A 24,515-nucleotide genomic window follows, 5' to 3' on the forward strand; every position below is an offset into this window, starting at 1 on the left:
TGTTGAATGATGATGCTCCTAGTAGTGTGGAGGATGTTCGTGTGGTCAGATATTTTATGGACGTATTCCCTGAGGAATTGCCTGGATTACCGCCAGATAGAGAGGTGGAGTTTGTTATTGATCTGCTTCCAGGTACGAATCTCATATCCTTAACTTCTTATAGAATGGCTCATGCTGAATTAAGAGAATTGAAAGTACAGTTACAAGAGTTAGTGGATAAAGGTTTTATTCAGCCTATTACTTCACCTTGGGGAGCTCCAGTTTTATTTGTGAGGAAGAAATATGGAACTTTGAGGCTGTGCATTGATTACAGGCAATTGAATCGGGCAACCATTAAGAACTATTATCCATTGCCTCGTATAGATGATTTATTTGATCAACTCAGAGGTGCCTGTGTATTTTCTAAGATTGACTTGAGGTCGAGATACTATCAATTGAAGATTAAAAATGAAGATGTCCCTAAAACCGCATTCAGGACTCGATATGATCATTATGAGTTTCTTGTGATGCCATTCGGGTTAACTAATGCACCAGCAGCTTTTATGGATTTGATGAATCGAGTATTCCAGCCATATTTGGACAGGTTTGTTATTATCTTCATTAACGATATTCTGGTATACTCTAAGTCTAAGGCTAATCATGCTAGACATCTGAAGTTGGTGTTGAGCAGTTTAAGGGAACATCAACTATATGCTAAGTTTAGCAAATGTGAATTTTGGTTTAATCAAGTGGCATTTTTTGGACATGTCATTTCTGCTCAAGGCATTCAAGTGGATTCTTAGAAAGTAGCAGCTGTGGAGAATTGGGAGCAACCTCGAACCGTTACTGAGGTACGGAGTTTTCTTGGCTTAACAAGCTATTATAGACGGTTCGTTAAGGATTTTTCAGTGATTACTTTGCCACTGACGAGGTTGACTCGAAAGGATGTTAAGTTTGAGCGGGATAGTAAATGTGAGCAAAGTTTTCAGCAGCTAAAGTACTATCTTACTCATGCACTTGTTCTAGCATTTCCAGATGATAGCGGTAATTATGAGGTTTATAGTGATGCTTTTCTGAATGGTTTGGGTTGTGTATTGATGCAAAATGGTAGGGTAATTGCTTATGCTTCGAGACAATTGAAACCTCATGAGAAGAATTACCCTACACATGATTTGGAGTTAGCAGCTATCATCTTTGTCTTGAAGATTTGGAGACATTATCTTTATGGAGAGAAATGTAAGATCTTCACAGATCATAAGAGTCTTCAGTATTTGTTTACTCATAAATATCTTAATCTTCGACAGCGGAGGTGGATTGAGTTACTTAGTGACTATGATTGCACGATTGAGTATCATCCTGGTCGTGCAAATGCAGTGGCGGATGTACTTAGTAGAAAGACTCCATCTAGACTTAATGCCATCTATGATTGTCAAGTTCCCCTCCTAGCAGATTTGAGGTCCACTGGAGTGGAGCTAGGAGTGGAAGATCAAGAAGAAGCCCTGCTTGCTAATTGTCAGGTTAGGCCAGTTTTAATTGATCGTGTGCTTAAGGCTCAAATGAATGATGAGGAGACATAGGAAATAATTCAAGTAAGGCACCAAGGCAAAAAGAAAGATTTTGAAATTCGAGAAACTGATAGCATGCTTATGCAGGAAAACAGAATGTATGTGCCGAACAATGCAAAGTTAAAGAAAGAAATTTTGGATGAAACACATATATCGGCATATGCAATGCATCCAGGAGGCACTAAGATGTATCATACCATTAGACCATTTTATTATTGGCCGGGTATGAAAAGAGAAATTACCAAATATGTGAGTAGGTGTGCCAGTTGCCAACAGGTTAAAGCTGAAAGAAAGAAGTCGTTTGGGTTGATACAGCCACATCACGTTCCATAGTGGAAATGGGAAAATATTACTATGGATTTTGTGTACAAGCTTCCTCGCACACAGAATGGTTATGACGACATTTGGGTGGTAGTTGATCGGCTTACGAAGTCAGCACATTTTATTCCAGTAAAAGAGAAGTATTCGTTAAGCCGATTAGCTAAGTTATTTATATCACAGATTGTGAAGTATCATGGTGTGCCAGTTAATATTATCTCGGATCAAAATCCCAGATTTACTTCCAAGTTCTGGATAGCATTCCAGGAAGCTCTTGGTACGAGATTACTTTATAGTACGGCTTATCATCCTCAGACAGATGGACAATCTGAGAGAACTATTTAGACATTAGAGGATATGTTGAGATCTTCAGTGCTGCAATTTGGAGATAGTTGGTATGATTGTTTAGATTTGATGGAGTTCGCCTACAACAACAGTTATCATTCGAGCATTGGTATGGCACCATTTGAGGCACTTTATGGGAAATCTTGTCGTACGCCTCTATGTTGGTCAGAGATTGGCGAAAGAGTTTTAGTGGGCCCTGAGATTGTGGATGTGACTACTCAAAATGTTCAAGTAATTAAGTTTAACTTGAAAGCGGCCCAAGATCGACAAAAGAGCTTAGCAGACAAGCATGCCACTGATCGGAAGTATGATGTAGGTGATTGGGTATTTCTGAAGCTATCACATTGGAAAGGTGTTTTACTATTTGGAAAGAAAGGAAAGCTGAGTCCTAGGTACATTGGACCATATATGATCACCGAGCGAATCGGTGAGGTTGCTTACAAGCTTGAGTTGCCTCCAGAGTTGTCCAAAGTGCACGATGTGTTTCATGTTTCGATGCTTCGACATTATGTTTCAGATCCTTCACATGTGATTCCTCCTCAACCTTTGGAAATTAATCCGGATTTGACTTATGATGATGAACCAGTGACTCTGTTGGATTGGAAGGATAAGGAACTAAGGAATAAGACTGTGCGCTTGGTGAAGGTATTATGGAGAAATCATTTAGTGGAAGAAGCTACTTGGGAGACAGAGGATCAGATGAGAGAGATGTATCCACGCTTGTTTTATGATTATTAGTGGATGTACTGGTTGTATGTAATTTCGAGGATGAAATTTTATAAGGTGGGAAGATTGTCACAGCCCGTCCCGAATAATTGATTTTCGACAGTGAGAAATGACGGTTCTAACCTTTGAACATTAAAGTTGTAATGTGTATGTGACTTGTTTTGGAGACTTGATATTTTTCCCTTGGTTGGTTGGTGACCACATGGAACTTACACACGCACAATACTCACACTCTCTCCTCTCCAGTATCCTCTCATCTCTCTCAGACTCTCTCTCTTTTTCCTTTACGTACGAACAAGACACAAAGCTTACCCTCGAGCACGGATCGAAGCTTTAAAGGTAAGGTCCTTGTTCATTGTAACCTCCTGAGTCTAGTGATACCCCTGTTTGGATGGGAATGCGTCGGAAACCCGAGAAGCACTAACCCCGATTTTGTGCATTGTTCATGCACACCTAAAACCTTGCATTTCAGGGAATTCTAAGCACATAGAAGGCTTAAGGAGGTCATCACGAGCCTTGGGGTAGTTCGTTGGAAGAGTTTGGACGTCGGAGGGCCGAGATCGAAGCTTTTCAAAGTTGACTGAATTATTGAGCTTCCTCAGGTAGATTCTAGTGGAATTCAAGGCCTCAAAGTAGTATAACGTGATTCTACATGTTATTAGCTTCATTTTGGTACCAATTGCATGAAAAATGGTGAAGAAACGAATGAGAATAGTGGTTTTAAAGTTTTACCCAGAAACCGACGAAGTCGCCAGCGACCGGCGACTCACCGGAGAAGAAAGAGGAATATTCCGTCAGTTTTGACGGAATATGCTGACGCCGTCAGTTAGGATTGACGATTATCGTTAGGTTTTAACGGAATATTCCTGACGCCGTTTGTAGGATCCGTCAGGATCCCCTGCGCGTGGCTGCGTGTATTGCCGTGCCTTGGCCGGCGCGTGCAGGGTCAGAAAATTGTTTTGAAAATTTGGGTAGGTCTGTGGAGTTGTGTAGATCACTGTGGTATATTCATATACCCATTTTGAACAATGTATGAGAAGTTATTAGCTAGTTTTGCCTATATGCTTTAAAATAACGTTTTTATAGTTAATTCGCATATAGATGAGACTTATTCCGAGGACGAGCGTATCCACGGGCGACTCGGGGGTTACAACCCGTCGACATATCAGTGAGTGGGCTTTTGTTTTCAGTATATATTTATATACTTGATATATTTCCCAGAAATGCATTTTTTAAGAAAAGTATGCTTTGAAATAATATGCCTAATGCTTCTATATTTTGAATATGCATTGCATGGTTGCATATATATATATATATATATATATATATATATATATATAAATGTGGTGCTGTGTAGGCACAGGTGAGTTCAGGTAAGTTATGTTTGTTTGTGTGAATCATCGATGATGTGATATGTGATATGTGATTAAGTAATGTTGAGCTCATAAAGCTGCACCTAGGGTGATTGTGAATTAGCCAGAGATATGAAGTACATGCCTGTTTATTTACGTCACCTCGCGCACTATATGCTCATATTGGATCCAACTCAAGTGCCCAGTCTTGTCTTACAGACCTTAATTATGGTTCCGACTCGTAGGTGACAAGCGATTTATCGCCCGGCTATTATGAGATAATAGAGTTGAGCATAATTAAATCTCACCCAAGCTTGTCATATAGACCCTTCGTAGTGGTTCCGACTTATGTACAGTATATTGCCGTATAGGTCATATTAGTGACTCCGACTAGATTGAGTTTGAGCTATGAATTTAGCCGTACAGACTACCACAAGAGTTCCGGCTAACATATCACATTTCTATGAAATTATTCTTACCTGAATTGTTTACTCTATTATATCTTGGCATGGCATATATACATATGAATATGATTATGTGAAGCATGAACTGAATTGATATGATTTCAGATATATATATATGTATTTGCTTACATCTTGATTCTGGGAAAATTATACATGTTTTACAGCGAGGGGTTAGATATGTTGATAAATGAAATGGTTTTGTAAAACATTTGTTTCTGCCCACTCACGTTTTCTGTTTTGCGCCCCTCCAGGTTTTAAGTAAGCTTGATGTTGGTGGCTTAAGGATGTTGGCAGTTCTGACTCATCTGGATAATAGTAAGACATTCTTGGTACTGTATAACTAGTACTTGTCCTACTGGACTGCACCTAGACTTTATGCTATGATTAGGAGTGTTTACTGTTGTAACTAACTCCTATCACTTTCTGTTTAGTAATGCACTCTAGTAATTTGGTTTTCAATTATTCGTATAATTCTTATCATCATCGCTTCCGCACTGTGCACATGGCTACGTCACTCTCACGTGACGGCCAACATGCCTTGATCTTAGTCGGGGTGTGTCATAATTAATCTGGACCGTTGGATTTGAAAAATATTCAAATCCAAGAGCCAAGGCGCTGCCACGTGGCCATCGGTCATAATTCTGACCGTTGGGCCTTTTTTATTATTTTTATTTTTATTTTTGGTGAAAAAAACGTGGACGTTGATTTGTGATTGGACGGTCCATTTTAAAAGTCAAATTTAAATTTTTTTTACCGTTGGAAATCCAATGGTCTACAAAAACTAGCTGTTGGAAATCCAACGGCATTGAGAGGGCCTTCCAGGTGAAGCACAAGTGGGCTGACAGCGGGCCTCGCCGCATGCACCCTTGTCCCCTACTCGCACCCACTCGTGAGTGAGCTGCACACGCCAGGCAAATAGCCCTGCTCCTTGGTCAGTCAATTTTGGGCTGGCCCATAGACTAGCTTGGGCTGGGTGCCAGGCAAGTTGCCGGGCTGGAGTGAATTGACAAGGTGCCAGCCTGGTTTTTTGACTGGGTGCTGGGCTATTCCACCTCCAGTGGAACTGCTCTTATTAACGACCTCTTTTGTTTTTTTGACAAACGATAATATTTTACACTAAGAGAGAAATGAGGGAGTAGTTTAAGCCTCACAATTGACTAGCAATTATGTGATTCAAATTTGTCTTTGGTGAGAAACGAATACAAGACCTCTCGTGTACAAGTGAAGAGGAATATCACTAGACCGTAGTACTAAGAGTTCTATAAATGTTAAAAAGGTATCATTAAATAAGAGCTAATTGATATCCATCATATTTAATTCAAGAATGGAAAGCAACCGTATGTATGAACCAATATTGGATGAATGGTCTACATAATAAAAACAAAATGCGAGTAGGTTGTTATGGTTTGGTACTCTTTAAGTCTTTATGGAATAAAATTGTAAGACAAATCTTATGGCCACATTTTGTCCACACCTTTCAACAAATAGAAATGCTAGTAGCCGTCACGTTAGCTTATTTCTTCCCTTCCCTTTCCGCTTTCCGCTTTCCACTTTGATAGTTGACACGGTCAAAAACTCATCATGCCGTCCATTGCCCATATTTTAGTAGCCTTCCCACTCACTCCACCTTCGTTCCAATACACACACACTCTTCTACCACACAATTTATGGCCTATCTAACAGAAACGCTTTTATCGTAAATGGACTCTAAGATTGATTGAATCAATCATATTAATCTTTTTAAAAAACCAAGGTAAACATTGATCAAATAAAAGTGAGAGACAAGACGATAAGTTCAATTAATCTCAAAAACCATTTCAATAAAAATCCTTTTGTTTGTTATTATTATTAGAATAAATTAAAAATCTATGAGCAAGAAACAAGTTTAGAAAATTTTAAGCACTAATGTAAACATTCATTATTCAACATGTGACGTATATTAAGTTTCATACGAGCATGAGTGATAGTTTCACATAACATTTCGATAATTTAACTTTGATAAACTGAGACGATGTTAAAATGTAAGTATTCAAGTATAAATCATTAGTGCCACTTAGTACTACGGTCTAAATGTATTCCTCTTTACTTGTAAGTGAGAGGTCTTAGGTTCGATTATTGTCAAAGGTAAATTTGAACTAAATATTATGGCTGGTTCATTATGAGACTTAGCCCACTTTCTCACCATTTAATGTAGATAATATTGTTTGTTAAAAAAAATATAAATCACTAGTGGGTAGGTATATATGTTGGTCCAAGTTTGGTGGAGGATATGGTGAAGTTTGGACATTTTTCTAGACATTGTTGAGAGTATTAAATGCTCAAAGGATAGGTTAGCACTAAGAGCTTCAAATTACAAATGGATGAAGTCGTTCAAAAGCACGTTTGGTACTCACTCCTACACATTCAAGCCTCATGCTTGCTTCTTCACACCACACGCACTTACAAAAACCAATTTTGGCCGCTAAAAGCAAAGAAGTTGGGGTCAACAACAATGTGAGTGTGGCTTCCTACTCACCTTGTGTTTATATTTGCTTCATAAAGCCAGACACCAAGTGAGACAATTTTGGAGGATATTTGAGAATACCCATCTGTTTTTTTTTTTTCTTCTTTTTTTTGCCAAAGTTTTGGACCTTTTGGTTCAACCCAACCCAACCCAAGTGTGGTTATGTTTGAGATTTGGGCCTAAGGTCTAAGTTCAACAAACTCAAGTTTGGAGACTACATTGAGTGGGCTTTATTTAGAGAGATAGGTTAATCACACGCATTGTATTTGAGATTTGGGTCATACTTGAGGTGTTTGAGATTTCCATCAAGGCCCATTAGAGGAAAGAAATTTCATTATGACCAGAACACGGATGGTACACCACATGTTTTTATACAAGTGTTGGGAAATAATATTTTTTAAGTTATTAACTTTTTAACACACATATCCTACCATTTGTATAATGACACGTGATGTACCACATCGTGTTCCCGTCACACTGGAAAATATCTCCCCCATTAGAGGTTGCATTGGTCGTAAGATCCACTTTCATGATAAATTCATTCTATACAATGAACAAAATGTTTGCTATGCTTAGTATATTCAGTTTGATCTGTATCTGTTTTAATTATGTTCTTTATTTAAGTAGGTCTTTCGCCGCCGAATTGCGCCTAGGCTTTTTTAAATCCTTCAAGGTTTTTGTCAATTTAGGGGTGAATTTGTTTTTGAACTTAGAAGTAGCTACTTTGCTGGCTTTTCTTAAATACGAAATCATTGTGCTATACCGTAATACGAATGTCCTTCCAGCTTCTCGGTTCTGCACCCCCACCCATCAAAAGAAATAAACAGGAAACATGCTTGAATAAATTATAAAACACTACTAATAAATAAATAAAATTATATATATATAAAAAACACTACTACACTATCTCAAACAAGATTTTAATATTTCAGAGTACCTAACAAAATATTTAACATTTGATTAAAAAAAACATAATATCTAGACACTGTGAGTGCATGTGTATATAAAATCATATATTATATACATATATATAAATTGGTGGTTAGATTTTTAAAAATAATTTGGGGTGTGATAAGAAAATAATGGTTTCATTAAAAAAATTTAGAGTTTAAATCGTCATTTTATACAAGTTGTTTAACACACATTATTGAGTGGGTACAATTTATGAAGTGCTAATTAACAAGCCTAGATAAAAACATAATTCTCAAATCTTTCGAAACTATTTATTGTCGTATCCTTCCTTCACTGCTAATTACAAGAGGTTAATAAAATAATAATAAAATACTCTCCTTTTTCAACACAGATAAGGAAAATGTAATGAGATTTTTCAATATAACCGTCACACGAGATAATACATCACGTATTTTTATATAAATAATAGAATATATATATTAAAAAGTTGATAACTTAAAAATTAAAATTTTCCACGGTTTATATAGAAATACGTGAGTACTCCCGTCACAACTGAAAAATAAAAATTTCTCGAATTCTCAAAGTGTAGAAGGAAAAACCTCCTCAGTTCCCATCCCTTCGTTTCACAATTCACAAATCAATTTTGAAACCCTAAATCCCTTTCTCTCTCTCGAATACCCTAGACCGGGATGGCCGCTGAGAAGAAGATGATCACCCTGAAGAGCTCGGACGGCGAGGCGTTCGAGGTCGATGAGGCGGTTGCTATGGAGTCACAGACCATCAAGCACTTGGTGGAGGACTGCGCCGACAATGCGATCCCTCTCCCCAACGTGACCAGCCACATCCTCGCCAAGATCATCGAGTACTGCCGGAAGCATGTCGAGGGTCGCAAAGACGGCGACAGCACCGACCTCGGCAAGAGCGGCGATGAGACTCTCAAGAAGTTTGACGAGGACTTCGTCAACGAGATAAAAGCTGATCAGAATGTCCTCTTTGATCTGATTTTAGTAAGTATCGTGATCCCAACTCTGTTATTGTTTGTTCGATTTCTTTGTAAAATCTGGATGCTCTTGTTTCTGTGAGGTTTGATTTGGATTTCTTGAGTGTTTTGCTGAAATTTTAGGGTTAGGGTACGCAGATTGGATTATTTTATGAGAAATTAGAGGAAAGATGGATTCTTTTTAGAACAAATAATTGGGGTTTTTTATCGTCTCTTCTGGAATACCTTGTTGAAATTTAAGTGTAGAATTTGCTTCTTGGGTTTATTTATGCGAAATTAGGAGAAAGCGGGATATATTTTTATTTGCTGTATGTGAAATTTAAGTCTTTTGGTGCACTCTGTTACTTCCTTTTTGTTCAATTTCAATTGCTTACTAGTTTGAAAGTCTCTTAATGTGTTCTATGATCATGATGTGGATTTTGGTATGTGTGGTGCTTCTTTGGATGCGAAGCTTAACTCAAATCGGTTAGTTCCTAGAATGTACTATTCTGGGTTCGATTGATTTTGCAAACAAAAGTAAAACAATACCTAATATTTTAGGCAATCAGTCACTTTTTAAAGTTTCATTGCTTTGCCTATTTATACTGTTGAATATATATATTATCTTAATGTATTTGCATACCTTTTATTTCAGGGTTTGTTACTACTACAACTTTTATACGGTTTTATAATTGTTTATTGGCAAAATCATTCAATTTTTGTTACACATTGGCACATTGCATACACAATTGAGCTACTAAGAGCATAGGGTTATAGACTAGTGCAGCAGAAGATTTGGTTGCCTTTTGTTGATCTTGAATCATTGTATCTGCATCGCCATTTCTGTTTTGTCATGGATATTTTGGCTAATTTATCTGTATTGCCAATTTTTCAGGCTGCGAACTATCTAAACATCAAGAGCCTGCTGGATCTGACCTGCCAAACTGTGGCTGACATGATCAAGGGAAAGACACCTGAAGAGATCCGCAAGACTTTCAATATCAAGAATGATTTCACCCCTGAGGAGGAAGAAGAGGTTCGCAGGGAGAACCAGTGGGCATTCGAGTAAGCAGAAGGGCCTTCTCCAAAATGTTGATAGTATGATAGGGATGTCGATATAGTTAGAGCGTTCATATTTTGCTTTTAGGGGGGTTTTTGGAAGGAGAGCTAAGTTTTATGGCTACTTGTAATTGAAGCGATTTTTTGTTTAGTGATGCTCAAGTCTTATCAAGATTTCTGCAGACCCCTTTTATTATCTTAAAACGTAACGATTTTATTAATTTCCGATCTTTTGCTTTATGTTGGTGCCTGCTGTGCTTTTATTTTTTGTTTTTTGGTGCCTGCTAAGCTTCATGTGCTGCAGCAAGTGTGCAGGGGCAAGCAGTTTTTGAATCACCAGTTTATTTGGCTTACATGCGATTTATGATTCTGTGACACTTTTGAGATCACTGTTTGTTTACAAAGTTGTTTAATCCCTTGTTTTTTAAAACAAAATCTGGATATTTTTTGAACCTCCCTTTGAATCTTTGCCATTTTTTCAAAACTCTCTAGTTTCCCTCCCGACTCTGTACTCTTTTTCCAAAGATCAAAATGTTTATGTTTCAGAACCAAAACTGAATCACTGTGCATCATCCTCTGCTTCTGTCGTCGCTACCCTGTCTCTGTCGGATGAGCCCCGTGCTGTCAATTTTGAACCCCTTGATCTCTATAAGCATTTCTTTGGTTGAAAAGCATGACTTACTTTAGTCCTATCATCTCGTTCTGATTACTTCACTTTTCAATGAAGGTAAGACAAGCTCCATTGTTACAAGTTTTTAGCTAAGATGGTTCATTATAGCAACTTATTGATAAGCATACTGCCTGCTCTCTCTTGCAGATAGATGTTTACGGTTTCAGGTGCATCACATTTGTGTTCAAGTGGACGGGAATACATTCTTAAGTACTTTTGTTGTGGTAACTTCCAACCTAGCTATTCTTGCGATTCAAGGATTCCACTTGGCCGATTCTCAAAATAACATTGTAAGTGTCCATAGGTAGCTACTTTCGCTGAAATGCACATTATACACAACCTACACCATGAATTTATGCTTACACTTTTCTTGTCTAAACAGGTTCATTGGATCATAACACGGTTTGTGCGCAAATTGATTGGGATATCTACTTTGTAATTCCTCCTTACATTAATCTTGCTCGGGATCTGAAATTGGACTCCAATTTTTACTGTTTTGAGAATGGAGCAGACAACGGTTCGAAAGAGAGTTACTATATTCACAACCACATTCATTGCAGGCATTGTTGCTGTGTCCTTCACGGCCGAGATTGATGCTTGACATTTTCCCTGCAGTGGCTTAACCGCGAAAGAACTATTGCTTCGTATCGTGTACTGCTTAACGTGTGCAGGAAATTTTGGAACAACTTCAGTAGTTTGTTCATGTTATCCAATCTTACACAAGAAATTTGGGAGTTGGTTGGGTTAAACCTTGTTGGGCAGCCAAACTGTTTTCATGATTCCAAGCTACTGTATCTGTATGTTACCCAATCTTGTAGATTATATAGTAATTTACTTATGGATCATATGCTGTACCAATTTCTGTATTTGTATAATTAAAAAAAAAAAAAAAAAAAAAAAACTTTTTATTTTATGTTTTATATTGGGGTTGCAGCTAGAAGGGTCTCTGTGCTCTGGAGTCTGCTGCGTGTTCTAAGCATCGATGATGAAGGGTCCACCTATGTCTAATCATCCAACTTATATTAATTAATCCACATCTTAGTTAATCAAACAGAAAGATGTGGAAGGGAATATCCCATTCCTTCATGAATTATCCTACCCAAAACTAAATTGTAAGCAATGATCATATTCCAAGAACCCTCCCGTAGCAAACCAAGAAAACTAGAGAAAATGAAGTCCCGAGACGTCAAAGTGACAATATCTCAACTCAATTATGTGACATTGAGTGCATAACTTAAATTTTTATTGTCACATAATGCGCCACCTTAGTGTCTTGTCTTATGTAAGCCTACCTCCAGCCTCCACGACGAAGGAGACGAAAAAAAAAATGCATGAAACCTTACTTACAGAAGATGATCCTTAGAAGAGGTAATTTTGTGCCTTAACCTTGAGTAACTAAAACCAAAATCCTCACTTTAGATTTGGGCATTTTTTGTGTAATCTGTTTGTTGGCAGTCCTTCATTTTTGTTTCCTCACTGTCGCAAGCTTCCACCAAGATCAGATCAAAACAATGGTGGACCCTGAACCTGTAATTTCCTAATGCCAACAAAATGTCCCTAAAAATATTCATGATTGACATTTCAAGTTGGGCATTTCTCAAAAGATGCTATTCACACACACACACATATATATATATATATATATATATATATATATATATATATTTTATCTTCTATACATCTTCTGTTAATTTATATATTTTGATTATTTTTAATTCATTCGAATTGATGACTGTAAATTGAGAAAAATGTGAGAAAATAAAAAAGAGTACATAGATAGCACCATCCATATTCGAGTAGTCTATTCAGATTCCATCGAATTTAGGAATGTACGTACGTACCTACTGCCTAGTCAAGGGCCATTGGTGTGTTCAAAATTTAAGTGGGTCGTTAGGAACCAAAATCTTATTTACATGAAATTTTATTTCTAATGTACCCATTATTCTTTATTAATGTACCACTTTGTTATATGTGAAATGTACCAATTTTTTTAACACTATGGATACATTCTTTTGCCATTTATTATTTCTTATTTTTATATAGTTTTTATCCATTTATTCAATCAAAATATTTGATTTTTTTTATTGTAACCGTTTCTAATAGTATTATAATGAAGGATTTTAAATTTATAGGATTATAAATCTCATAAAATATCAAACAATTAATGTCAAAACTATAAAAATATAAATAGTAATAGTAATATAATAAAGTGTACAAAGTCAAGGGACCTTGATCAAACTTTGAATACTATTAAGGCTTTAATCAAAGAATGTTAAGGATTAGGGACCGCATCCAAAATATCCCTTAAATAAATGTTAGTTTTGGTTTAAATTTATCCATATTTTTATGCTTCACTTTCCTTTTTGGTTACGTCACTTTCGAATGACGGCCAGTATGCCTCGACTTCGATCGAGGTGTGTCATGAACAATCCACTAATTCTAATTCAATACTCCACCATACTTTACAAATGTGCATTACTATTGAACATGGGAGCCTAAAGAGCAGGGACATAATTCCTATTTTAACAGAAGCAATAGCAAAAAAGGAACCAAGTTACAATGTGCAATGACATCGTTGAGAAGAAAAAATATGAGCACTAAATCATACAATGTGTAAAATATAATTAAATATTAAATTGTCGTTATTCAGATAAGTCTAACCTAAAACCTTTTAATTACTTTAAAAAAAAAACTGACAAACATACTCTAGTTTCAAAATATTTGAAAGGCAAATATTTGTTAATTATCATGTGATATTTTTCAACGGATGTAATCAAAATACATAAAACATGAACAAGTGAATAAGGACATCTCGTGAGCTGCATTCCAAACTTGGCCAAACCAACCAAAAGTAATGTACTCCACAAAGTAAATAAATGTTGTACAACAAACCACCTTTCATTTATTTACTTTAATTTGATTTGGAAGATACTTGATCAATTTTATAACGAAAGTACCCTTGTGCTCGATCATTTAAAAAAAATAAAATAAAATCTTTGAAGGGGAGTGGGCTTAATAGCCTCATAATAGGCTAACAATAATGTGATTCAAATTTTCCTCGAATCTAAGACTAAGACCTCTCACTTATAAGTAAACATGAATGTAACTAAAAAACAATTCATATTTACAATGAGAGAAATCTAAATTCAAATTTTAGTATAATAAAGGCATTTCAATGAATTGTTTTAAAATGTTTTATTTTATTTAACTGGCTTAGCACATTTCATTTCTCTGTTTCATGGAAATGTTTTATTTTACACAAAAATTCATACTTAGAATAAGAGAAATTCGATATATACTAAAATTTGGATTTCTCTCATAGTAAATATGAATTGTTTTAAACTACCGTCAAAATTGATCGAGCACAAGGGTACCTTCGGTATAAAACTGATTAAGTACCTTCCAATCAAATTATCAGGGGTGGAAAGGGAGAAAATTTTCTGGGTACCGGGTTACCAGTTGAGCTAGTGTTCCTAACCAATAAAAACTTAACACCTAATTATCTAGTTTTTTAATTAAGAAAATGTCAACTACTATTTTTTTTGTCAATCAAAATTCCTAATTTACCCTTATGTCAAACAAAAATTGAAAATAATCTCCCTCCCTCTCAGCACAACCCACCTCTTGCCATCAAGAATTCATCCAACCACCGCACACCTCCATCGAAGCTGATATTTTCACCAGAGAAACCCCATCAAATTCTCTCGCTTCCTACTTTTTCCTTTCTCCTCTTCCATTCTTAGCTCTACATGGTACCCAAGAATGATGGACGACAACTCCGACCTTCCTATTTGCAATCACCAATCTCCGATCGAAGCGTAGGAGTGGTTAGAATTGGGCACGGGCCAGGCCGGGCCGGACCTAATTTTGAAGGAACTAGAGGTTAAAAGAAACGGTCCGGGCCGAGCCGGGTACATTATATTTCATTACAGGAATCGGACCGAACCCTGCCCGTTTGAAACGGGCCAGTCCGGGCAAGATCCACTGGTCCTTGGTTTTTTTTTTTTTTTTTTTTGTGAAACCGTTATGGAAATGACTCCAGAACCACCGCCATGCTGCCTTCGTCATCACACCACAGCTTCTCCATCTAGCGCAGATCCACTTTCACCACCGAGCCCCGCGCCGGCATCGCCACATTTCTCACCATGGCCTACATCCTTGCAATCAACGCATCCATTCTTTCCGACTCTGGTGGCATCTGCATCGTCTCGGACTGCATCCCTCTCTGCTCTCCGACTACCTAATGGAAGAGAACAAAACAAAACACACCATTTTAATATTCAATACCCAATTTTTCAAATGGCAGACAAATCTGAAGCAACTAAATTCCCCAATCAAATTACAAAACCCCATTTTTCTTTACCTTCACCACAATCATATTCCAATCTCATCATCTCCAAAATTTCCACCTTTCCCAGATTTCACTATCCTTTTTCCACAAATATTAAAACACACAGGAAATAACTCACAAAAAGCAGCCAAATTCCCAAAAACCAATCTCTCTAACTTCGGGTGATTAACAAAAAAAAAAACTGAAAAATTAAATCCCATCAAGCAAACTCAATCAATCTCTCAGGAGCTCTCTCAATCGATCCTCGATGAAAGCATTTACCTCCTCGGCGTTGAGAAGATGACGCTCTCACAGGTCCAGTCCTTGGAGCGAAAATGCAAAGAAAATTAGCAAAACCCAGATTGGGGTTTTGGGCTAAAAGCTAAAAATGCATGATTTGTGGAAAATCCAGCTGGGATTAAGAACTTAAAGAAGAAGAAGAATAAGGTTCGGGGAGAGAGAGAGAGATTGTGGGAGATAGAGAGGCAACTGAGACAGAGTGAATTCTGGAAAGTTGGACTCGGTAGAAACTAGGGTGGAAACCAATGGTTGAGATTGGATGATAGGTTATCATTCAATCTCGGTAGTTCATTATAATTAGAAATGGGCCGGTCCAGGTACCCGTTTTTCTAAGCATCTCGACTCGCCCCGCCCCGTAAATGAAAAGGGCCCGGCCCAGCCCGCCCCGTTTGTTCTCTAAAATATTAGGAACAGGCCCGTACCCGTCCTGAACCGTGATTACTCGCCCCGACCCACGATTCTTATACCCGTTTGCCCACCCCTAGGAGTGGTCGTTGGCAATTTATGGGATCCTTCTCCAGCGTAAGAGAGGAGTATAATTAAAAATAAGAAGAGGAAGGGAAAAAGAGAGATAGGTGAGGGGAGATGGATCGGATGGGGTGGAGGTCAGAGACCCAGAACGAGAATTTGGGTTCTGTGTTTTATTTAATTTTTTTTCTGAAAAGTTGAGTATTAGGGACTAAATAAGAAGATGGAAACTCAAATACCAATATGTGCAATATAAAAAAAGAAACCCAGATGTCATGTTCCTATGCGTAGGGAACACCAGCTATCCTATGTACCCGGTACCTAAACAAATTTATCGTGGAAGGGACATCATTCACGATGCTTGTGACTGGGATCGCTATCTGCAACTAAAATAGTACCGTTGGAAGAATGAGGACAAACCAATCAATAAAGGGCAGGCTAAAAGACATATCCGTCCTTGGACAAAGAATTCTTATCAAATCAAACAATTCAAATCTTCGGTTGATTAAACACAATATATGCGACTGTCACGTAATTATTGTTTTTTTCTTTCCCTGTACGTGGGAGACGCATGTTTTCCATACAACATTATTGAAGGGGGTCATCTTAATCCCAGTTCTGAATATTCTTTGAGATAATCCATTAAACATAGTTTTAAATTATTCTTCTGCATAACTTAAAGAGAACTTAATTAATTATGTTTAACCACATCAAGTGGCGCACGGACTGCAGTTCTTCAATAAACAAAAAAATATAGAATGTTTCAGATTCGATGCTCTAAGCTTGTGATTCTGCTTGATTGTGATCATGTGCAGGGTGAAATTCCCCATAGCCTTTTCGGGTCCGGAAGCAGTGGCGACGCTACGTGAGAACGATGAGTGGCGGCAGCCCCTCACCGGAAATCAAGCCCAAGAGCAGTGGTTCTGCCTCTGTGGTCTTGTCGGAAGTGATGAAATTCTGTCTGGTTTTCTGGCCTTTTGGGTTTCCTTGCTCTATCGCAGCACAGGCTAATCGCGGGCTTTTTTTTTTTTCAAAAACAAAAAATACCTAGGCCAAAGAAAGGAGGAATGAGGATTTGCATTTTGCAGCTTCTGGAAATGGAGAGGTTCTAACGAAGAAGAAGAGAAAGGAAGAAGAGAGAGTTTCTTTCTCTACCATCCAACCCCACGTGCTTTTTCAGAATTACAATTTTTTTTTAACTATTAGCCGATCAATTTGAGCCACCTAACTTGCTATTATTGATTTATATTGGAATTTGTTTTGTTTTTTAATTATTGTCTAATTAATTTGACCACTCTTCTAATATTTTTTAAGCCACTTGTTTGACACTGTTATGTATCTTAAAATTCACTTTAAATTTATACGAGCTTCAAAAAATAATTTGTAAAATATTACAAACTCGTAATTATTTGTTTTTTTTTTCTCTCTTACCATCAAATTCAACAAAGTAATAAAGAAAATTTGTCAATATTTTTATATATTATATGTTTTATAATCAATGTTTTTTCGGACATTATATGCTATATAATAAATAGACAATTATTTATACGGTATATAATAAATTTATTCAAATTTGCCTAGGTCCTCGCCTAAGTGTAAAGTCATGTCCACCGCCCGACTAGAGCTTAACATCTTTTAAAACTTTTCTAATTATACAATTAAGTAATAGGACGATACAACAAGAAACGGTGCTAAATCATGCTGCAAATAATATTGTTGTTCAAACCCTCCTTCGACTATTTTGAGTAGTCCAAATCCTCTTTCGAATATTTTGGTTAGTGCAAATTCTCCTATGAATATTACGGGTAGTTCAAATAATCTTCTTGCAAATCATGGACTAAGACCTCGAATGAATGTTCACATTTTTTCGGAACCCTAAACTTTTTAAATTTCACCCCTTCCCTAAGAATTTATGGCTTTACCATTGTCTAGAAGGATGGATAACCATGGTTTACTACTATTAATTTACTTTCTTATCATTATTAGTGCATGGATTCTTATCTTAGGTGACGAAAATAAAGTATGTATTGGACCCATGCATAAACATGGTTCAATATTTAGTTACCGAATTCAAGTTTCAACCATTGAATTTGAACGATTTGAACCAATAAAGTAAAACATAAAACCACATGTTTTGAGCTGAATTATTCGTTCAAAGAAGAAAACTGGCTACTCCCAACTCTCAAAGCAAACCCTAAACCCACCAAACATACAAATATACCCAGATGGTCCCCAACCCAAATGCTCCCTTCATCAGAGAAATGAATACGAAAGGAACCCCACAATTTGAGAGAGAGAGAGAGAGAGAGACTGGACAAATATAACCGTTGCAGGGCGTGGCCTTAGTTGGATGCCAGGCTGACTTCTTTGGCCTACCCAAGACCCATCAGCAGAACCTCCCTTAAACCTTTCCCTCTCTCTCTCTCTCTCTCTCTCTCTCTCACTGAGATGATTAGCCTTTATTTGTAAATGTGCCAAAAACAGTTTGATGCATTAAATATTATAATACAATAATTATTAAAGAAAATAATGAAAAGTACTTAAAAATATTGAGTTTTAACGTAAGGATAAAATAAAGGATAAAATAAATAGTACCAGGATTGACTTTTTAGTGTAAAAATATGATTTTTCGTTAAAATAAATAGTATCAGAAGTTTTCGTTAAAATTCTCTAATTATTACTCATAATATACCGACTATGCTTTGGAAATACCAAAATATTTCTTCTCACTATACGAGAGATTTTTCTGTATGACCTACAAATGAGGTGGTATTCCATGTGTTACAATATAAATTGTGAGATATGTGTGTTAAAAAGTTAATAACTTAAAAAATAAAAAATTTCATCATTTATATAAAAACACGTGGTAACATATGTGTTCCCATCACAATAAAAAATTTCTACTCTCTATAATCGTTGGGTCCCACATTCGCTTCCCACTTTTCTCTCTAAAAACCTAAGGGGTCTTTGTTTGCCCTCACTAATTGTCCTTGGACTAGACTGGACTAATAGTTAGTCCAGTCTAATGCTTGTTATCATGCTAGACTAGTCTTAATGAGACTAGCTCGAATTCGCCTACACTAAAGGCTTCACTAAGAAGTCTTAGTGAGACCCCCCAAAAACCACGAGATTGCTAGTCCCATCTCCCTCTTCTGCAAGCAGCGTCGCTTAAACCCGCATGAGCAGCATCAGCCCTCCATCGTCCCATAAACCCAGTGCCCTTTTGGCATCTGGGTCGGTGATTTGGTGTCTTTTTCCATCTGGGTCGACCTGAACGACGGCAAAAACGGGTCTCATGGTAATCTAGATTCTTCCGCCGACAGCAAGATTGAAAACTTTAGCATTGGTGCAGTGACTCTGAGTGATTTTTCTTGACCAACTGTGATTTGCCCAGAAAATACAGGAACCAAATTTGAAGAAAAAAGAAAAAAGAAATACAAAGAGAGTGATGGGAGAGGGGACATTATACAGAGGTGAAACAAGAGAAACAAAAGGAAGGGGAGGGAGACACTAGTAACGAAAAAAAGGGGCAAAAATGGGGAGAAAAGGGAAATGGGAGGGAGAGGCGGAAGGACAAAAATGGGGAAAAAGGGAAAAGGGCAGAAAACAAAAATTTGAAATACCCATTAAAATCCAAGAAGGTTTAAGCATAAAATCTAAAATAAAATTGATAAGAGATAGATTGATAATTGAAGAGCAAAGATTGATGAACAATTGGGAGTTACCTGCGAGAGAGAAGGCTTTGCGAGATGGACTGCTGCTTTGTTTTCTCATAGTGGAATATTAGTTTGCTTAAGTGGGTTTATGGACGAGATCTTTCCAAAATGAAGTAGGGGATTCTAGAAATAAAAAGAAAAAGAAAAAGTAATAATAAAATATTAATTGATATATAGTAAATTAATATAAAATAATATAAAATTGTAGTCCTGCTTCTTAATCCAATGCTGCACCAAATATTTCACTAAATCAGTTCAGCTTAGTCTTGTCTAAGCCAGTCTAGTTTAATCCCTGAAACTAATCTAGTCCGAGATAATCCGGTTCAACAAAAGCACCTTAAGAGTACAAAAGCCAAAATACTCCTCTTCTCTCTCTCTCTAACATTTTCACAATCCCAAAAATACCCCTACCGTATCCATTAATGTACCATTTTCCTCCCTTCTCCCTCTCTCTCTTTAAAACACGCACACCTAGAACCTCACTCTCCCAAAACCTCCAGAGCTTTCTTCCTTCCGCCGAAAAACCCAAGCCTTTTCTGAGAGTTCTCCACCTGTTTGTGAAAATGTCTAAGGAAGTAATCGAGGAGGGACAGGCCCGCCACCATGGGAAGGACTACGTCGACCCACCGCCAGCTCCTCTCTTTGACACGGACGAGCTCAAGCGCTGGTCCTTCTATAGGGCCCTCATCGCCGAGTTCATCGCCACTCTCCTCTTCCTCTACGTCACCGTAGCCACCGTCATCGGCCACAAGTCCTCACCCGGCGACTGCGGCGGCGTTGGCCTTCTGGGCATCGCCTGGGCCTTCGGCGGCATGATTTTCGTCCTCGTCTACTGCACCGCCGGAATCTCTGGTAAAATACCAAAAACCCACTTAGTTTTCAGCTTAATCTTCAAAACCCATGTCGATTTTTCACCCTTTTGGTGCTTGATTTCTGATGGGGTTTGCCGTTTTGGTGCATTTCAGGTGGCCACATTAACCCAGCCGTGACTTTTGGTCTTTTCTTGGCCCGCAAGGTCTCGCTGATCAGAGCCGTGGCTTACAGCGTTGCCCAGTGCTTGGGAGCCATCGCAGGCGTTGGGCTGGTCAAGGCCTTCCAGAAGCACAACTACAACTCCCTCGGCGGCGGCGCCAACTCCGTGGCTCCTGGCTACAACAAGGGCACTGCTCTGGGTGCTGAGATCATCGGCACCTTCGTCCTCGTTTACACCGTCTTCTCAGCCACCGACCCCAAGAGGAGCGCACGTGACTCCCACGTGCCTGTAAGTTTCAACGCTTCAGTCCTTTAGCTCTCTTGATGTAAATATTTCTGTATTTTGCTGGGTTTTGAGATTTTGTTGATATGAACGTGTGCTGGGTTTGCAGGTTTTGGCTCCACTGCCCATTGGGTTTGCTGTGTTTGTTGTGCACCTGGCAACAATCCCCATCACCGGAACTGGAATCAACCCAGCAAGGAGCTTCGGCGCTGCTGTGATCTACAACAACGAGAAAGTCTGGGATGACCACGTAAGAATCAAAACTACATGCCAGTTTTGAGGTGTTTCTGATGATTATTTGATTTTTTAACTGATGGGGTTTTTGATTTTGTGTGTGTAGTGGATCTTCTGGGTCGGACCATTTGTGGGAGCACTGGCTGCGGCGGCGTACCACCAGTACATTCTGAGGGCGGCGGCGATCAAGGCGTTGGGATCATTCCGCAGCAACCCGACCCACTAAAACGAAGATTGAAGAAACAATGTTCTGATGATATTTTGTTCTCTATTATTAGTGTGTAGTGTGTATTGAGAGTGTTGTTTTCATTTTGTTCTCTATTTTTATAATTTAATTTCTTAATTTTAATTAGCTAGATTTGAATGATGTTTATTAATTTTTGTTTATGAGTAGTGTTGTTTTATTGCTAAGACTACAATATGTCCTCTCTCCTTCCTCTCTAATTAGACTTCTTCCAAAATAAGTCATTCAAAACTCCATTTCATAGCAAAAAAACACGTATAAAACACCACCTGAAACGCTATTTCGAAGAGGGAAAAAAAAACCGTGCCCAGCTTTCTTTCTCAGTTTGATCAAGTGTTTGTCACATATTATAGTTAGAGTAATATTAGAGAAATTAAATATGAATGACAAAAAAATTGACGTTTAAATTATAACTTAAATTAAAAAACACTTGCTGATAAATGACGAAAACCTAGGTTAGTGGCTCTCTAATCTCTCTCTCTCTCTCCCTCTCCCTCTTCCTCTCCCTCTCCATGCATTGCACAGGCCAAAGTTTTAATTAAAACTGCTTAGCTGGCACTTTAACTAATTTCTAATCTCTACAAAGTAGCATAAATTGAATCGTGGGATTCTTGTCTCGATGGCCTTGGATTCCAGTGGGTTCGTAACACGTGTCCCTTTGAGGAGCACTGCATTGCATAGATGCCTAAAGCCCTAAACCTAAAAGCCTGCAGGTTTTGGTGAGCGAGGACGCTGCTGTACCCAGTGGTTTCTTTCTTGCTTTGTGCCTCTCTGGAAAAGTCTGACACGACAAGTGTTGGTCCAACTTTTGGAGCAGCATGGGATTAATTTCGACGATGACTCTCGACTGGACGACTAGACGGGACGGGACGGGACTATTGTCCATTTAATTATGTCTCTTCGTCGTAAGTTGTACTATCAATTTTTATTAATTATTATTTTTATTTATTTTAAATAAAATATTTAAAATAATTTTTAATTATACGATGTACGATAAAATTTGGTAATATATCAATTTGTCAACTATTAATAGACAAAATAATTTCTTTCACTTCCGAATGAGCATGACTAAAAGATTTTCAAAATCCTCACAAATAGGATTCAGAGAGCATCCTCAATTGCCATATAGGACTTGCATGACAATAAACATAAAAAAAAATCGAAATTAGCAATGTCTCAAATCAATAATACGAAATCAAGCCAAAATTTTGATATACATGGATTCATCTTAAATATCTGATATGCTTCGGTGGTGTATATGCCCTATTTTGACAACATAAAATATGACTGCATTGCTAACGCTTTAAAATAAATACAATGATACAATACAACCCATCTATATTAAAATGGGAAGAGTTGAAACACAATCTTGTGTTCTTAAGGCTTCGTTTGACTTCGTTTTTCTTTTTTTAAAAGTTATTGCATTTTAAAGTTAAGCAATAAAAAATTATTTGATAAAAACAAAATTTTCTACTTATTTTAAAAGTAATGCCATTTATACAACAGCTTTTTAAAGTAGTATGTAGGTTATTTTCAAAAGTTGCTTTTATAAAAAACGAAGTTGATAATTTAATGAATATTTTCAATTTCTTTAATGCTCTCATTAGTTTTTATAAAATGACATTATTTATTGGAGAACAAAATGAACACAACTACCATCAACATAACTGCCACCATTGCCACAATCGTCATGTCCACCACCATTGTTACTATTACCGCTACCACCATTGTTGCTGCCACTGTCATTATTGCCACCACAACACAACCGCAACCACTGCCTCTCCTACCACCATTGTTATCTCTATACCCCAATCACCACACCTTACTATTGGCACCACCACCATACCCCTACTATTTTTGTAACATCCCACATCGTCCAGGGATGTGGATCTTGTAAGCCTTATATGTATATTCTTATCTCTACCTAGTACGAGGCCTTGGAACTCCGAAGTTAAGCGAGTTTGCATGAGAGCAATCCCAGGATGAGTGACCCACTGGGAAGATCTCATGTGAGTTCCTAGAAATAAAACCGTGAGGGCGTGGTCGGAGCCCAAAGCGGACAATATCGTGCTATGGCGGAGTCCAGCCCAGGATGTGGTGGGGGCTCGGGCTGGGATGTGACAATTTGATATCAGAGCCAATCCCTGGGTGGAAGTGTGTCGACGATGACGTCGGGCCCCTAAGGGGGGTGGATTGTAACATCCCACATCGCCAAAGGGAGTGGATCATGTAAGCCTTATATGTATATTCTCATCTTTACCTAGCACAAGGCCTTTTGGGAGCTCACTGGCTTCGGGTTCCATCGGAACTCCGAAGTTAAGCGAGTTCGCAACGAGAGCAATCCCAGGATGGGTGATCCATTGGGAAGTTCTCGCGTGAGTTCCCAAAAACAAAACTGTGAGGGCGTGGTTGGGGCAAAAAACAGACAATATCGTGCTACGGTGGAGTCGAGCTCGGGATGTGGTGGAGGCCCAGGCGGGGATGTGACAATTTTTGATGCCAGCACCACCACCATTGCCCTCACCGCATCTCCAATTTTTTCATTATATACATATATCACTTCTACATTAAACTTTTTCATAGTCACAACACTGTTAAAAATTCGGTTGTCAAATATTCAACTACTTTATTTTACAATTGATTATTCTTAAAGTAAAACAAAAATAATTTTTAAGAATACACAGTAATGCTAAACTAGCCCTAAGTAATATTATTGTCAGGGATGAATGGCATGCCATGCAGCCTGCATTTGCCACACAATGGAGTGCATGTCATGGGAAGCACGTGGGTGCGGTGAAGCTCACATATTACCCTCATAGAAAATTAATTACAAATTTCAAAAACAGAGAGGAGAGTACACAATTACCTTTTTGTATTATTTTACTTTTATTTATTTATTTATTGGTCTCGTGTTCTTCACGAGCAGAGAGAGACAGGGAGAGGGAGAAAGTGGTCATCACGGTGTCAAAACTGGTATGTGTGGCGTGGGGGGGTCTCTGTGTGTGGCCCTCACGTGCCTACTACCACTACTGGGTTCTTCCCTCAAAATCTTCATCACGAGGATGCCACTGAGGCTGAGGTTTGAGTTGCGGTTCA

The 24,515-nt window shown here is 38.0% G+C and overlaps 2 protein-coding genes and 1 long non-coding RNA gene across 3 annotated transcripts; 2 read left to right on the plus strand and 1 right to left on the minus strand.

The window, feature by feature from the left end:
* Positions 1-8,707: 8,707 nt before the first annotated feature.
* Positions 8,708-10,442, plus strand: LOC126586617 (SKP1-like protein 1A). The gene is made up of 2 exons (XM_050251523.1): positions 8,708-9,171; positions 10,039-10,442. Exons 1-2 carry the CDS (start codon positions 8,854-8,856, stop codon positions 10,210-10,212), a joined length of 492 nt encoding a protein of 163 aa, XP_050107480.1. The 5' UTR covers positions 8,708-8,853; the 3' UTR covers positions 10,213-10,442.
* Positions 10,443-18,803: 8,361 nt separating this feature from the next.
* LOC126586618 (uncharacterized) lies at positions 18,804-19,783 on the minus strand. Its single transcript, XR_007610865.1, has 2 exons — positions 19,696-19,783; positions 18,804-19,240 (listed from the first exon to the last, which is right to left on the minus strand). It is a non-coding gene; the product is annotated as an uncharacterized LOC126586618 (long non-coding RNA).
* Positions 19,784-20,140: 357 nt separating this feature from the next.
* On the plus strand, positions 20,141-21,586 carry LOC126586616 (probable aquaporin PIP2-8). The gene is made up of 4 exons (XM_050251522.1): positions 20,141-20,538; positions 20,652-20,947; positions 21,051-21,191; positions 21,282-21,586. Exons 1-4 carry the CDS (start codon positions 20,250-20,252, stop codon positions 21,399-21,401), a joined length of 846 nt encoding a protein of 281 aa, XP_050107479.1. The 5' UTR covers positions 20,141-20,249; the 3' UTR covers positions 21,402-21,586.
* The last annotated feature ends 2,929 nt before the right edge of the window (positions 21,587-24,515 follow it).

This window comes from Malus sylvestris, chromosome 10, assembly GCF_916048215.2.
Source record: "Malus sylvestris chromosome 10, drMalSylv7.2, whole genome shotgun sequence".
NCBI lineage: Eukaryota > Viridiplantae > Streptophyta > Magnoliopsida > Rosales > Rosaceae > Malus > Malus sylvestris.